A 14,565-nucleotide genomic window follows, 5' to 3' on the forward strand; every position below is an offset into this window, starting at 1 on the left:
GCTCTCCATCGTAGTTCTTCAGGCAAATGATGCCTAGAGGTCATTATTACGAATTGGCTATCTCAGATTTTCAATGTCGCAATCACAGTAAAATTTGTGTGCTTTCTCTCAAACTTGGACTTTTATGCTCCAGGCAGATGACGTAAGCCGAGTGCAGCGCCACTAATTTGCATATTGCAATTTTACTCAGCTACTCTTAGTGGACAACATATGCAAATTTTGCACGGTTTGGCTTACTTTTGAAAGAGTTATCGCTATTTTTGTGATTTTTCCTTAATTTATGATAACCAGTGTACATTAATAAGTAAAATTTCTTAACGATGTTTGCTCTAAAAATCAAAAACAAATGAGACTGTAAAATTTTACTTATTTATGTATTTATTACTTACGTTCACAAAGCTCTTCTGTATGAGAATAGAAAATGTTGGCACCAACACATTTGTCCAACGATCTGACAGTTGTCAATTTACAATGTTCAATACACTCCTTTAAAAATTGAACAAAAAGTTAATTCATTCTGAAAATGTAAAATTAAATTTACTCAATTAATGTTTTAGAAGCATACTTTCAATAAGTTATTTTAGTACTTTACAAAATTTAGACGCATATTTTTCTCCGGGTTGAAAAATCGTAAGTGATGCCAATCCCGCTGTTTTGGATTCTCAACTTTACTTTACCATTGCGCAAAAAAACTGTAAGACATAAATTCGACATTATGGATATGTGTAGAAAACTATATATCAGAAATGCGATGAAACCATCTATGTGCACCATCTAAACCCATTTATGTGCACCTTCTGAAACCATCTGTATGCATCATCTAAAACCATTCATGTGAACCATCTGGAACCATCTATGTGGAACGATTCTGACATCATGTACATTGCAAATTTCCCTATTACAGTTTATTTTCTTGTGGAAGAAAATTTATGGAAGTTTCTTTACGTTCTAAATATTTTTATTTCTTTATATAAACGAGGTGTTGGAAAATTATCAAATCATTCAACAAACAATCAAAACTAACATCCAAGACATAAATGTATATCCAAAATAGTATATTTAATGTTTGAAGAATTTAATTGCAAAGCTGAACTTCGTTTTTTAAAACTTATTATTTTTATAAAATGTTCATTGAATGTAGAAAACGAATGTAAATAAAAAGAATTTACTAATATGTCGATAAAAACCATAAGCACGATCACTGTTTCGGGTGAACAACTTTACGTTTCATTTTGTTTTGCTGCGTAAATACTACTAAACTTATAGCAACATATACATGTAGTAAGATGAAATAAAAAAATAATATTCGATAATTAGTTTTAGATAGAATAACTGTTAAATTTGTGGTAAAAAAAATACCGTGCAGATGGGGAATTTCGCTTTTGCTTTTTCTTACTTATTTCAACACTGAGCAAATCATTACGGGCAAAGTCCCGGTCTTCGGGTTCGGGATCATCACGCATGTTATATATTAGACGATGTCTTCGTATGCAGATCTTTCATCAAAAAAGTGAGTTTTGAAATGCTTACAACGTTAGTTTATTACCACGAGTATAAAATTTTAGTTTCCGTGGCAACCTTGTGAGAGCAACTATTGACTCTTTAAGTCTTTTCAAAAAAGATAAATTTAATAAGATGTTTCAAGTGATTTCTGCAAATGTACGATATCACATTACGAATTTATGTGATTATTACGAATTATTGTTCTTTTTTTCAATAAAGAACAAAAAAAGATAAATTTAATACGCTGTTTCAAGTGATTTATGAAAATGGACGATATCACATTACAAATTTATGTTCATAACGTGATTATTACAAATTATTATTCTTTTTTTAAAAAAGAACAAAAATGATAAATTTAATAGATGTTTTAAGTGATTTATGAAAATGGACGATATCACAATACGAATCTATGTTTGTAATGCGATTATTACGAATTATTGCGCGGTTATTAAGAAATTTAAAAACACAGTTTAAATTAACAGTTTCTTAAAAAAAGAACAATACTCATAAAAGAAGTTTGAAATATAAATTCAAACGCTACGTCGCTATGTCTTTTTTCTTAAATAGCTATGCCATTTCCTGAATATGTCCAGAAAAAAAAATCTTATTGACGATTTGTTGTACATACCGAAATAATTTACCGAAAATAAAAAATATTTACTTACAGCAAATAAGTGCAAGTTTTTGTCACTGATTATTCTTAACTGAAGGCTTTTTAATTAGAGTTCAAGAAAGTATTGAGAGTTTATAAAAAGTTATCACATGAAAATTGCATTTCTTCGTACAAACCAACTTGGCTTTCTTTTTTCACTAATGCATCTAAATACTAATATTAAATTTGTTTTCGAAGGTTTTACCGTCATAAAGATCAACGTTAAATAAAAAACAATGTGCTAATTTTATGATTCTTGTAGTTTTATAACAACTATTCATCACTGTTAAATTTTGCCCATTCCTTAACAGTAAAAATATCCCTATTGGAAAATATCACTATACTTAAAATAAAAAGCATTTGGGACCCAATCTTTGTATTGTTTGAAGCGTTATTTCAGCTATATATTCCCAGATGGTAGACAACTTAAAGGCAAACCTTGTATTTTTCATTTTTATTTGGTTGTCATAAAAAGGTTTACTAATTTATCCATTTTCAAACTTAATCGAAATATTAGTATGCGAAGTTTGTTTTCTTAAAGATAGAATAAAAGCATGCTAAAAACTTTATTAAAAAGAAAAATCATCCTCTTTTAGCGTGTACTGTAAACCTTGTTTTTATCTTTTTTCATTCTATCTTTGTCCAGGTTCTTGTATGCAACATTTTGCTTGTGTTGAAAACCTCATAGCATGTAAATTAGCATAGTGAAATTAAACATTGCTTCAAGTTTGCATCGTTTATTTGCTTATCATTTATAAACCTTGTTGGGTTTTGTGATAAATGTTGTTACTAACATTAAAATCAATCTTACACTGATAACTGGGTTGTTTTGGAATCAAGAAATACACAAAAAAAAAAAGAAAAGAAAAGGAGAATTATAGCTAACAAGACAGTTTTAAAAAATTTTATAACGAAAAATGCACAAGTTATTTGTTCACTTTAAATCCCGCGATAGTACTTTCATATAGTTTAAAATTAAAATACACAATTTGTTTATTCGCTTCAAATCACGAGATAATACTTTCATTTAGTTTAAAACTAAAATAGACAAGTTAGTTGTTCACTTTAAATCACGAGATAGTACTTTCATACAGTTTAAAATTGAAATACATTAGTTATTTGTTCACTTAAAATCATGAGATAGTTCTAAATTTAAAATACACAGGTTACTTCGTCCCTTTAATCACGAGATAGTACTAAAATTAAAATACACAAGTTATTTGTTCACTTTAAATCACGAGATGGTACTTTAAAATTAATTCTGGTAGTTTAAAATTAATTCCAGTTTAAGGTAATCAGACAGTGGATTTTTGAGAAAACTTAACTTACTGATTGCGTTAGAGGTCCAGTCCCATTATTTGCTCTCCATGAAGAAACATAGTCGTAGCAGTTGGTGCTGTAAGGTGGTTTAATTCTTATAATTTCATTCTGAAGCAGAAAGTAGCAAAAAGTATTTTTTTATGAAATCATTTTCTAGTTTAATGTCAACTAATATTGAATAAAATCAGTGATTACCAGTGAAACATCGCCATTGTATTGCTTTCCTCCTTCCATAACGTATCCTTCCACAAATGGGTTTACTAACTGCATTCTGTTATGAACAACTGCATGCACAACAACTGGATCAAATGGAAAGAAGTAGTCTTCGGGTTTAGTACCAATGATCAAGTCTATTTCTAAGGAGCGAAAAAAGGAGTATGAATAGGGTTTTAACCCGGTAATCCAAAACAACTGCATGCACAACAACTGGATCAAATGGAAAGAAGTAGTCTTCGGGTTTAGTACCAATGATCAAGTCTATTTCTAAGGAAAGAAAAAAGGAGTATGAATAGGGTTTTAACCCGGTCATCCAAAACAACTGCATGCACAACAACTGGATCAAATGGAAAGAAGTAGTCTTCAGGTTTAGTACCAATGATCAAGCCTATTTCTAAGGAAAGAAAAATGAGAAAGAATAGAGTTTTTACCCGGTCATTCAAAACAGAAAACTCTACCAAGCAAGAAATTAATAAGTACCCTCCTCTTCGTGAGTGGTAAAAAGTTCAGGTTTTTGTGGAAAAAGAGTAGATACTGAAATATTACTGTTAAGACAAATGAGTTTTTTTTTCTCGGTGTATGTTTTTCCGCTGAGTCGATTGAAATCAATTTGGGGAGATAAGCCTAATAGTTTAGAAGTTATAAAGGTTTTGTGTTTAAAAAGAGTGATGTTTAGATTGTATCAATTTACACCTATGGCATTGTAGTATAAAAAATGTAACGTCTTATGTACTTTATCAGGCTGAAACTAAAGAAATCATACACGAAGCAGTAAGATTTCTAGAATTGCAGTCTATTTCTAGCTTATACTTAGTTACATTTTTGACTTCGCTACATGGTTGCTAACTAGACAAGTGAGGTAACAATTAATGTCTATTCTATTACCTTTAATGGTATGAAATGAGGCTTACCGACCAGTTAAAAAAATTTGTTTTTTTTCTCTTTATATCAAAGAAAAAAAACTTTCGGGCAAACATTATTGGCACCCTTGTAATTTTGAACGCAACTCAGACAAGGGCTGCAATTTTTACGACCATGGAGGATTGTTTAATGGCATCACTAGCATTTGCGACAAAGCCATGGATGGGAAAACCACAAAACCTCCCACGGTTATCTCCACGGCAAGGGAATCGCTGAAAATATTGCACGTTAGCACTGTGGTCGGGGAAAGCAGAGAGCAGATAATGTATTTGTCAGCCAACGCTGGGATTCGATCTTGTATCATCTCAATGGGAGGCACGCGCTCTATTCCCTGAGCCACCAGACTCTGCTTTTTAGCTAATTAGAAAATTTTTGAAATAGCTATTGCAATGAAAAGGCAATAAATTTTGCTGGAATTGATCTGAACAATTTTGAAAATTGTGTCGCTATCCATCACAGAGCTCTGCTGAAATGTGGAGCATTCTAGTATTCTAAGCTCAAAATTTTGTAAGTGATCGAAAATTTATTACTCACTCAAAAAGCCATTAAAAGTATTTAACATGTCTAATAATTTTTTCATTTGAAAAATATTTTTTTAAAAATTTGATTTTAAATCAATACTAGGTATTTTTTCTGACATTCTCGTTTCTTGTTCAAGCTAATTTTGCAAAATAGATCCACTTCTTTATTAAAACTTCTGCATTGCGTAAAAAAGTCATCGCAACTCAGATAGCAGTACAATGTTGATTTTAATGTCAGCAACAAGGTTTGCAAATGATTAGCAGATAAACCATACAAGCTTGAAACAATGTTAAGTTTATCTATACTAGCATACTCGTTTTGAGCTTCGCATTAAGCTTGCATAAACAACCCTTTTATATAAAGAGCGAATCTGTCTTTACAAAACAAGGCTGAAAAAACCTTCTGAAATCAAGGTTGAATCATCATTCCTATATTAAGAACAGAAAGCGTTCTCAAATTGAGGATGAATTCTGCTTCTCAAGGTTTATTTTAGTTTTTATGACCATCACTGAAACGAAGCTTATTTGCGCCGGTTTAAACATGCATATTTTAACACCTTAAAAGTAAAGGTTGACCTGATCATTAAATTTTCAACACAAACAAAATGCTGCATATGAGAGCCTGAACAATGGTAGAATGAAAAAGGAAAAAAGCTCAGTAAAAGCTGAAATATTAGATTTTTTTTTCAATATTTAAGGGTACAAGCTTGCCATACTAATATTTCTATTGAGTTTGAGAAAGAATTAATTAGTGAACATTTCTATGTCAACCAAATGAAAATGAAAATTCCATGCTTGCCGCATAGTTGTCTGATATAGTTTGTCGATAGAAAAAAATCCCCTATCCACGAAGTCTGCGGCCATCTGCTGGTATGGAAACAAGAAATAGCGCATTTCAAAGAGGAGGGCTTCTTTCTCCCCTGATTCCTTTTCTCTCGCCGAACCGAGTCGTAACCTGTCTTAACCCAACACTCCTACTTGAAATGGTTAAACCTCGCAACCATAGTCCCAGCTACCTCACTAGACAAATGGTTGCGGGAGTTACTTACATAGACAAACTATATCATGGATTTCTCTGAAAAAAAAACACTGCGATGTTTTGAAGCTCTAATTTTCAAAAATCCTTCGAAATTTTTAAACACTAGAACATAAAGAGATATTTTAAAGCTAGGTTATGCCATGGATTCATTCGTAAATGAAACAATAATAAAAAAAGCTTGTAAAATATTTTGAAGACATACTTAATGAATTCGCGTAAATTTCTTCTTCAAAATCTGGTTTTTCCGTAGCTGAAGCAATGGTGATGCAGATATTGGGATAATTTTCAACATCAGTAAATGGTGTCGGGATTAAACTGTCTCTGTAAGTAATTGAAACCAAGTCAACGCGAATATTATTCAAAATAAATACAGAAGTCAAATGTGAATGAGTGTTCATGTAACAGATCAAAAATATTTGAATATCTTTATTGTCACTCTCCCAATGTTCAGAAATTCCCATTTAAAATATGAAAAGTTGTAGGAAAGAAATAATTTGTTTTGCTCATGTTTCAAGGTTTTCCCACATTTTTCTCTCTCCATTACCATGGTTTCGGCAAATTTTTGCATTTCACTCCCATGGTATCCCCAGTGGCTGCTTAATTTTAGATTGATGGGCGCGAGTTTGTTTGGGAAGTAAAGGCAACCTGTGCACACTTCTGACCATCTTGCCAGAAGCATGCAGTTGGCCTTGAAGTTGTGAAGCCGTAATCTCCATGACCCCCCCCTCTCCCAACGTGGCTCAAACGGGCTGCTGCGGGAATGCTTTTTATTACGTTTCAGTAAGAACTTGAAATAAACTGGAGAGGTTGGAATGTCATATTTACCGAAACCAAGGTAGCAGAAAGGGAAAAATGTGGAGAATGAGGAAATCGTGTAGTCTTGAGACACCTATTCTATTTGCAAGGAGTTTAGTTAAGGGGTTCAACCTTTTTTATATTTGAGATTCAGTTTTTTTATTTTTACATAATTAAAAAAAAAGAGTCGTGATGACACTGAACTATTACAAGAAAAGAAATAGTTACAGAAATGCGTTACTTGATTAAAAAAATTGAAATAAAAATTAAATTGAGACCTTAAACGAAACAAAGTATGGTTTTGCAAGGAACTATGCGTCATTTATCATTAAAAGCCTCCACAGGTGGAGAGCTTGGGGTCATAAATTCGATCCCTAGCTCTTCAGCGTACCTAATTCATCCCTAGCTCGGTAGCGTGCTAGACAACCGGCGTGCTGATTAAGTCCATCATGACTGAAAGTTCACTCACAGATTGTGTTGTTAAAGTTTGGAGAGAGGTGTTTAAGCTCAGAGGCATAGACCAAGTAATCTAACAAGAGAAAAAATGACATGGGATACCCTCCTTGGCCGTTAAGATATAGAGCCCTGTAAAACGAGGTCAGATTCTTGGCCATGGTTAGGCGATATTACATATGCCATTTAAAATAAGGGTCTATTGAATAAAAACATTGTTACAAATTTAAAAATATTTGGATAAGATAAAATAATGTAAAAGTACAAAAAAATAACTTACTGCGTTTTCAAATTATACAAAATTTGATTATGCTGTGCATTTATTTTATGGCAGTGCATTCTAATGCTTAAAAAGGCTTATTTAAAGAGTTATAAACTAGAAAGTTATTAACTACATGTCTAAATTTTTGTAAAATTTGCCATAATATTTTTTTAAAATCATCTCAGCTATAGTTAAGAAATACACTACTGATTTTTGGCATCCTGAGGATACCAATGTACAGTGGTGGCCAAAAGTGAGGACATTTTTTGAAAGTTTCATGTTTTCAACTTTGTGAGCTTGTAGAATATATTAATTTTCACTTAAATACAAACCTCTATATATCAAATTGAAGGTAATTTAACGTAGAATTTAATAATAAATACAGTATTACAATATCTGTATTGCAAAAAAGTTAGGCAACTAACAGTAAGATCTATCTTAGATTTGCATTTTTTTAAAGTGATACTTACACAATCAATACTTAATAGGATAACCCTTATTTTTTAAGACAGCTTCACAGCGTCTTTTCATCGAGTGAACGGGAGTTTGAAATTCATCTTTCGTAATCACATGGTGCCAAGAATCAATTATAGCTTCAATAATTTGTCTTTTATTGGACGAACGTTTTTTTCGTACAAGAATTTTCAAACGTCACCACAAATTTTCAATTGGATTGAGATCAGGACTGTTTCCTGGCCATGGTAATATATCTATGCCTTTATTTTGAAACCATGCTTTGCATACTTTTGCTGTGTGGCATGGAGCTGAATCCTGCTGAAAAATAAATGGTGCGTTGTTGGGGAAGAGATCCCTGATGGAAGGTATCAATTTCGGCTTCAGGACAGTTTCGATGTATTTTTGGCATTCAGGCAATCACTTGAATTCGGCCCACACCATCTGCAGACATACATGCCCAAAACATGACATTTGTTGAGTTTTTTGTAGTTAATCAGGATGAAGTGCTTCACCTACTCTACGTCTCAAGTATTTTCTACCATAACTACCAAAGAGCGATATTTTACTCTCATCGCTCCAGATAACTTGCTTCTATTGATTTCCTGACCATTTAATGTGTACCCACTTAACTCGTTTTTCGAGTTGCTTTTGATTTAAATATGTTTTTTTCCTTGGAATTCTAGCTTGTAGTCCAAATCCTGATAACCTTCTTCTTATTGTTCTTGAACTTACTGCAATACCCGCTGCATTCATTTCACATCTAATGACATCTGATGAAATTTTTCTATCTTGAAGGCATAGCCGTTTAATTTTTCCATCGGCAGTAGAACTTGTGTATTTTTTTCGGCCTGACTTGGTTTTATTTTCCACCAAACAGAACTTTCGGTTTACTCGAATTATGTGTTTTCAATAATTTTGGCTTCACAGGTGACCCCCGTGGCGCTACCAACAAACTCAGTGCCGGTCACCGGTGACTCCCATGGTATTCAACTTGTTAATACTCATTACTCATTTCTTACCTGCAATTCTTTGCACTGCGACTACCGTATGACATCTCGCAACCAATATACATTCTCGGAAAAAACTCAACAGCTTCGGGCCAAGATTTCGAGTCTGTCAATTGATAGTATTCATCCCTTTTTGGTACCTGCAAATGTGTTCATACAGTTAAATTTTTATTTTTTACTGTTTATTCCTTAAAGAAAAGACTATTAATTCTAAAAAAAAGACAAGACAATAGGCTTTTTCTTAAAAACTAAATTCTTTTATGTTCAATAACTAAGTTTAGATTCGAAATTCTTCGAATAAATATTTTTTTTAAAAAACCACTAGGCTATGAAAGTAAATGATGATTAAAAGTTTAAGCGGTGGAAATGACGTGAACCAGTGTATGAACGAATAGATGAACTAACTAATAAACAGGCAAAATCAATCTATGAACTAATCAAAAAGTGAGTTAACGCGTTCGTGAATCAGCGAATCAATGGAGAAGACTGTAAAAGGACGAATCGGTGAATGGAAGAAAATCAGCGAGTGAAAGAACGGTTGAAACAGTGAATCCTTTACGTAAGTGGAAAAGCGTATTTTTAATCAATAAACTGTTGAAACAGTTTACAAATAAAGGATTGAAGTTTTGTAAACCAAAAGCTATTTTGACGACAGTTGTAACCTCACAAATCAACAAACCAGCGAAAAGTTTGCAAATAAATAATTAAAATTCTATAAACCTAAAGCTTCTGTGACGACAGTTGTAACACAAGGAATCAGTATAACAGCGTAATTGCTTACAAATAAGGAATTAAAGTTTTATAAACCAAAAGGAAAAAGTTTTAAGGAAAAAAAAGGAAAAGTATCATGTTTTAAAGGAAAAGTATCATAAATCGATTAAAGAAATTCTAACGCTTAATACATACTTACTCCCATTTCTATAGCAGTATAATTACGATACATTCCTTCCTCTGCACGTGTACTGAAGCAGTACCGGGGATATTCATCGCAGAAAAGTTTTGAGTCCTCAAAAAATGTACATGATGCATTGCGTTTGGCACAGAATTTCATTCGACTGAATCTAAACAGAGAAAAAAACTTTTAATAGAAAATATTCTTAAAAAAAGTATTTTTAAACTTTACTGAATTCGCTGGAATGCATACTTGAGAATATTTTAAGATTTTCCGAACTATGAATCAAAGCTGATATAAGTATAAGCATTTTGTATTAATGTGCGTGATTTAATACCGGGTATCCGAGAAACTACTGACTTAAAAAAATCAATTAACCCTTTGACGTAGATGGGACACCGGAGTCCTTTTATATATATTTTTTCTAACGCGGTAATTACCAGAAAAAATATATTTTCTCCCTTTTTAATTAAATAAAAAAAACGGTCTAATAGTTACTTCAAAAATCTGTTAGATTATCGGAATTATAAAAGTAGTTTGCATTTTTTTTTTTCATTCATATAAATTTATCGATAATTAATTTTGTAAATTAAAGAGATTTCAATCCTCAATAATTTTTTAAGATCTAAATAACTGCAAATAAGTGCAAGTTTGAAAAATTATTGTTGCTTGAGTCATGCTTCAAAGAATTTACATTTCACGCAGAAAAAGGCACCAGTGTCTCATATTGTATCTCATAATCATAAATTACATAAATGCTAAACATAATATTTTTCACTTTTATTGGTCAAAATTAATACAAAATAATGAAAAAGGTATGAAAAATTTGCTTAGTAAAAATTCTGCGTGAAAGGGTTAAAGGAACACGGAAAGAGACAACAATGTTTGCTGCTTTCTGCTCAAGAACCAACTGATGTTTCTTCACAAATTTTGAAAAAAAAAAGTTACTGCGTGCATCTAAAGATGGCAAACTAGAGATAAGAAACTCTAAGATAATATTTTGCGGTGAATTTCAGGCCATTAAAACTGCATTGAGCTTATTTAGACTCACTCTATTTGTATGGGCCTCTGCTGCTTTTGTCCTCCTCCGCGTTGTTGATTATTTTATAAACACTGTTTAAATTTTTACATGTTAGCAGCACCATTTTTTGACAAACATAGTATCTTATTTTTAAACTTGAAAAGAATGAAAAGTAGCAAACCATGCATTATTTTTCTTTCGTTTCATTCCCCGTTTTATTTAATCAATGTTTCAATGCATTTCCATGCATTTCTCTTGAAATTCTATACCAGAAACATCTTGCTAAAGAAGATAAAAAGTAACAGATTTAGCATAACGAAATGAAATTCTATGCCCTAAAAGAAACATCTTGCTAAAGAAATAATAAAAAGAGAAGTCAAAAATCCCGTATAAAGCAGTTAAATATACTACAATTTCAAGGGAAAGTTGCACAATGTAGCAGAAATTCCATAAGAAAATTGAAACCAATAGAATCTAGCTAAAGAAAGTGAGAAAAATCATATTTATAATTAATTCTACATTAAAAACATATTTTTTCAATAAAAATTAAAAACTTATTATAAAAAGCGAAAAGTTACTAAATTTAAAAAAATTTTAATAAATAAGGAAAAAGTCCATGTCAGAAATATATTGCTTAAGAAAGTGAATTATAGCATTTAAAATTCTACATTAAAAAAAATCTTTAAAAAAAAAACGTAAATACAACTAAAAAAAACTTAGCAAACACTACTAAAATAATTAACAAAACACTACTTAAGAAAATTAAAATTTTACATAAAAAAAAGTGAAAAGTTACTAAATTTAAGTACATTTTAACACAAAATTAAAGAAATACAAATTGCCTATTTCTGCTGCATAAAGTAATAGCAGGAAGATGGACTTCAAAAGGGCTGCTTTCTTCCACGTCTACAGTTGTGGGATACGTAAGATAATGTTGCAGAAAATCATAAGTTTGGTAGGAAAATCCTATGATACAACCTAAGAATATCACTGCATTCCAAACTAATTTTTTCCATCTACCACCTTTCATTTCTTCTCTTCTTTCCTGAAAAAAAGTTCACAGCAATTATTATTTTATTTAATAACCGTCGTTGAACAGCCGATACAATTTTGGGTTTACGACTACTAGTGTTCAACTCCATAGCCGAGTAATTTTAAACCCAATGCAGAAGACAAGGGAACCCCTGAATCAAGTCTTGAGAGAATTTTTGACTTCCTGGAGGATTTTTGGATGGAATTACCTCGCATTTGAGTTACATGAGGAGGAAAACCACGAAAACCTCCCTCGGTTAGCCTGGTGGCGAGGGGAATATAACCCATGATTCGTCTACCACTGAGAATATTTTACGATAGCACTGTGGTCGGTGAGAGTTGGATGCGGAATTTGTATCGACCAGCCATCGCTGGGATTCGAACCCGAATGCTCTTCCCACTGATTAAATGCTTCTCATTTATAATTTTTTTTGATGCTGATATTTTTATAAATGCAGTGGTTATTTTGTTAAGAAGATATAATTTTATGGGTACACATAATCGTATGAAACAAACTGAGCCGTAAGTTAGACAAAAATTAAAAGTTAAAAGTTTAAAGAAACAGATTGTTTCATAATGCTGTTTAAATTTACGCTGGTTACTTAATACTTTTATAGTTAAAGCATAAGATAGATGCTTTTTAACAACATTAGGTGCTTTCATAAAACCTATATTTTAACTATAGTATATATTTTTACCTACTTTGTTATAATGCTTTTTCATTTACTAATTTTTTTTACCTTTTTTACACATTTCACGAGCTTATGTGAGAGTAAAGAGTTTAAAGCTATTGTATCTTGAAACAATGGTATTTATAATTGAGTACTTGCAGCTGGAGAAGAAGTGATGTGATAATACCTAACCATGTGATTTAAATCAGATTTAATCTGATACCTGCAAGCGCGTCAAGCATGTGTGTCGAACCTGATTGGCTTCTGAATCAACAAATGCCACAATTTATCTACGATGACGTCCTTCGCAAGTATCCAATTGTTTAAATAGAGAAGTTCTATGAATTACTTGTTCCAAATGTAATATTAACAATGAAATGTGTATAAATCAGATCTTCATGTTTAAAAATTGAAGATTTCAGAGGGTGTTAAATTTTTTTAGGATTTCATTCTAAAACAAACAATATTAAAAAAAAAAAAAAAAAAAAAAAAAAAAAAAAAAAAAAAAAAAAATTAAAGTAAATTCTTACTTAGATCAACAATGAAAAATTTTATTTTAGTTACTTTTTATTAAATAATCACAATAATTTTTTCTTCCATATAAAACAGAAATTAATTAATTAATTTAATATGAATTAATATTTGAAAAAACTGTAGTAACACCAAGTGTCATCCACTACAAGTTTAAAAAATGTATTTGAACTTGAATGGATGAATGAAAAGTATTTTATTAACGATTTAAAATTTGAACAAGATATGGGGAAAGTGTGAACTAATAGTGGGAACAGAAAAAATAAAAGGCGCATGGTATCGGACAACTATAAAAGTATAAATTTAGTGACGTGGACCACACGTGCTATCACGTAATGTTCTTCATTGAATTTATCTGACACAGAGAATATAAAATATTTATATGTGCGCAATAAATTATTTTTTTTGCTCAAATAGAGCTATAAGTAGGAAATTATCCCTGATATTATCTTTAAAATATGTGAAAACTGAATCACTTATAGTAAAATTTAAAACAATGTCTACCGCTTAACCCATCAGAAAATTCATTTCTTTTTTCGCTCATCCCTATTTAATGAATGAAATAATATTTGAAAAAAACTGTATTAACATCAAGTGTCATGCACTACAAGTTCAAAAAAAAAATGTGTTTGAACTTGAGGGATGAATAAAAAGTATTTTATTAACGATTGAAAGTTTGAGCAAGATATAGGGAGAGAGTGAAACTAAAAGTTGGAATTGAAAAAGTACAAGCATGCGTACAGTGCTAGAAGTATCTAATGGGTGAGCTAACATTGCAAAATAAACCGATACCAACTTACCTGGTATAGCATAATGTGTTGGTTCGTTACCGTATCTTCAATCATCAATCCATTGGATTCAATGTCATTTAAAACAGTTTTTGATATCCTTTTCAACGATTCGGAAGAAGTGTTGGAAGAGTCTTGAGATTGCAAATTTTGTGCTGAATCTTTCTTTGGATCGATAACATCCATCACTTTTTGGGAAAAGAAAATGAATAATATATTATGACCAGTGGTAAAAAAAAACTACATTATTTTTACAGTTTATTACAGCTATTTTATAAATGTAGTTAATTACTACTACTTTTATTTAAATATAGTGACTGCAAACTGTTTTAAGGAGATGAACTTTGTTGGAGAGCTTAATTTACACCTACGTTCAAAATGGTTTTGAATAAGAAATTGGCTTATGCTAAATATAAAAGAATAACTATGAAATATGTATTAATGTTTATACGTTCCAGTTTGTTATTGCAAAACATTTTTTTTTT

The 14,565-nt window shown here is 31.3% G+C and overlaps 1 protein-coding gene across 1 annotated transcript in view; it reads right to left on the bottom strand.

Annotated features, from left to right (window-relative positions):
• LOC107436614 (uncharacterized) overlaps positions 1–14,266 on the bottom strand; it is a 23,892-nt gene extending 9,626 nt beyond the window's left edge. Inside the window, exons 1-8 of the mRNA XM_043047970.2 lie at positions 14,093–14,266; positions 11,901–12,103; positions 10,056–10,206; positions 9,158–9,285; positions 6,375–6,493; positions 3,671–3,831; positions 3,485–3,583; positions 390–486 (exon numbers count right to left, since the gene is read on the bottom strand). Coding sequence (XP_042903904.2) covers positions 390–486; positions 3,485–3,583; positions 3,671–3,831; positions 6,375–6,493; positions 9,158–9,285; positions 10,056–10,206; positions 11,901–12,103; positions 14,093–14,266 — 1,132 coding nt within the window. The remainder of the gene's footprint in view (positions 1–389; positions 487–3,484; positions 3,584–3,670; positions 3,832–6,374; positions 6,494–9,157; positions 9,286–10,055; positions 10,207–11,900; positions 12,104–14,092) is intronic.
• Positions 14,267–14,565: the final 299 nt, after the last annotated feature.

The sequence above is a fragment of the Parasteatoda tepidariorum genome, chromosome 7, assembly GCF_043381705.1.
Source record: "Parasteatoda tepidariorum isolate YZ-2023 chromosome 7, CAS_Ptep_4.0, whole genome shotgun sequence".
NCBI classification, from domain to species: domain Eukaryota; kingdom Metazoa; phylum Arthropoda; class Arachnida; order Araneae; family Theridiidae; genus Parasteatoda; species Parasteatoda tepidariorum.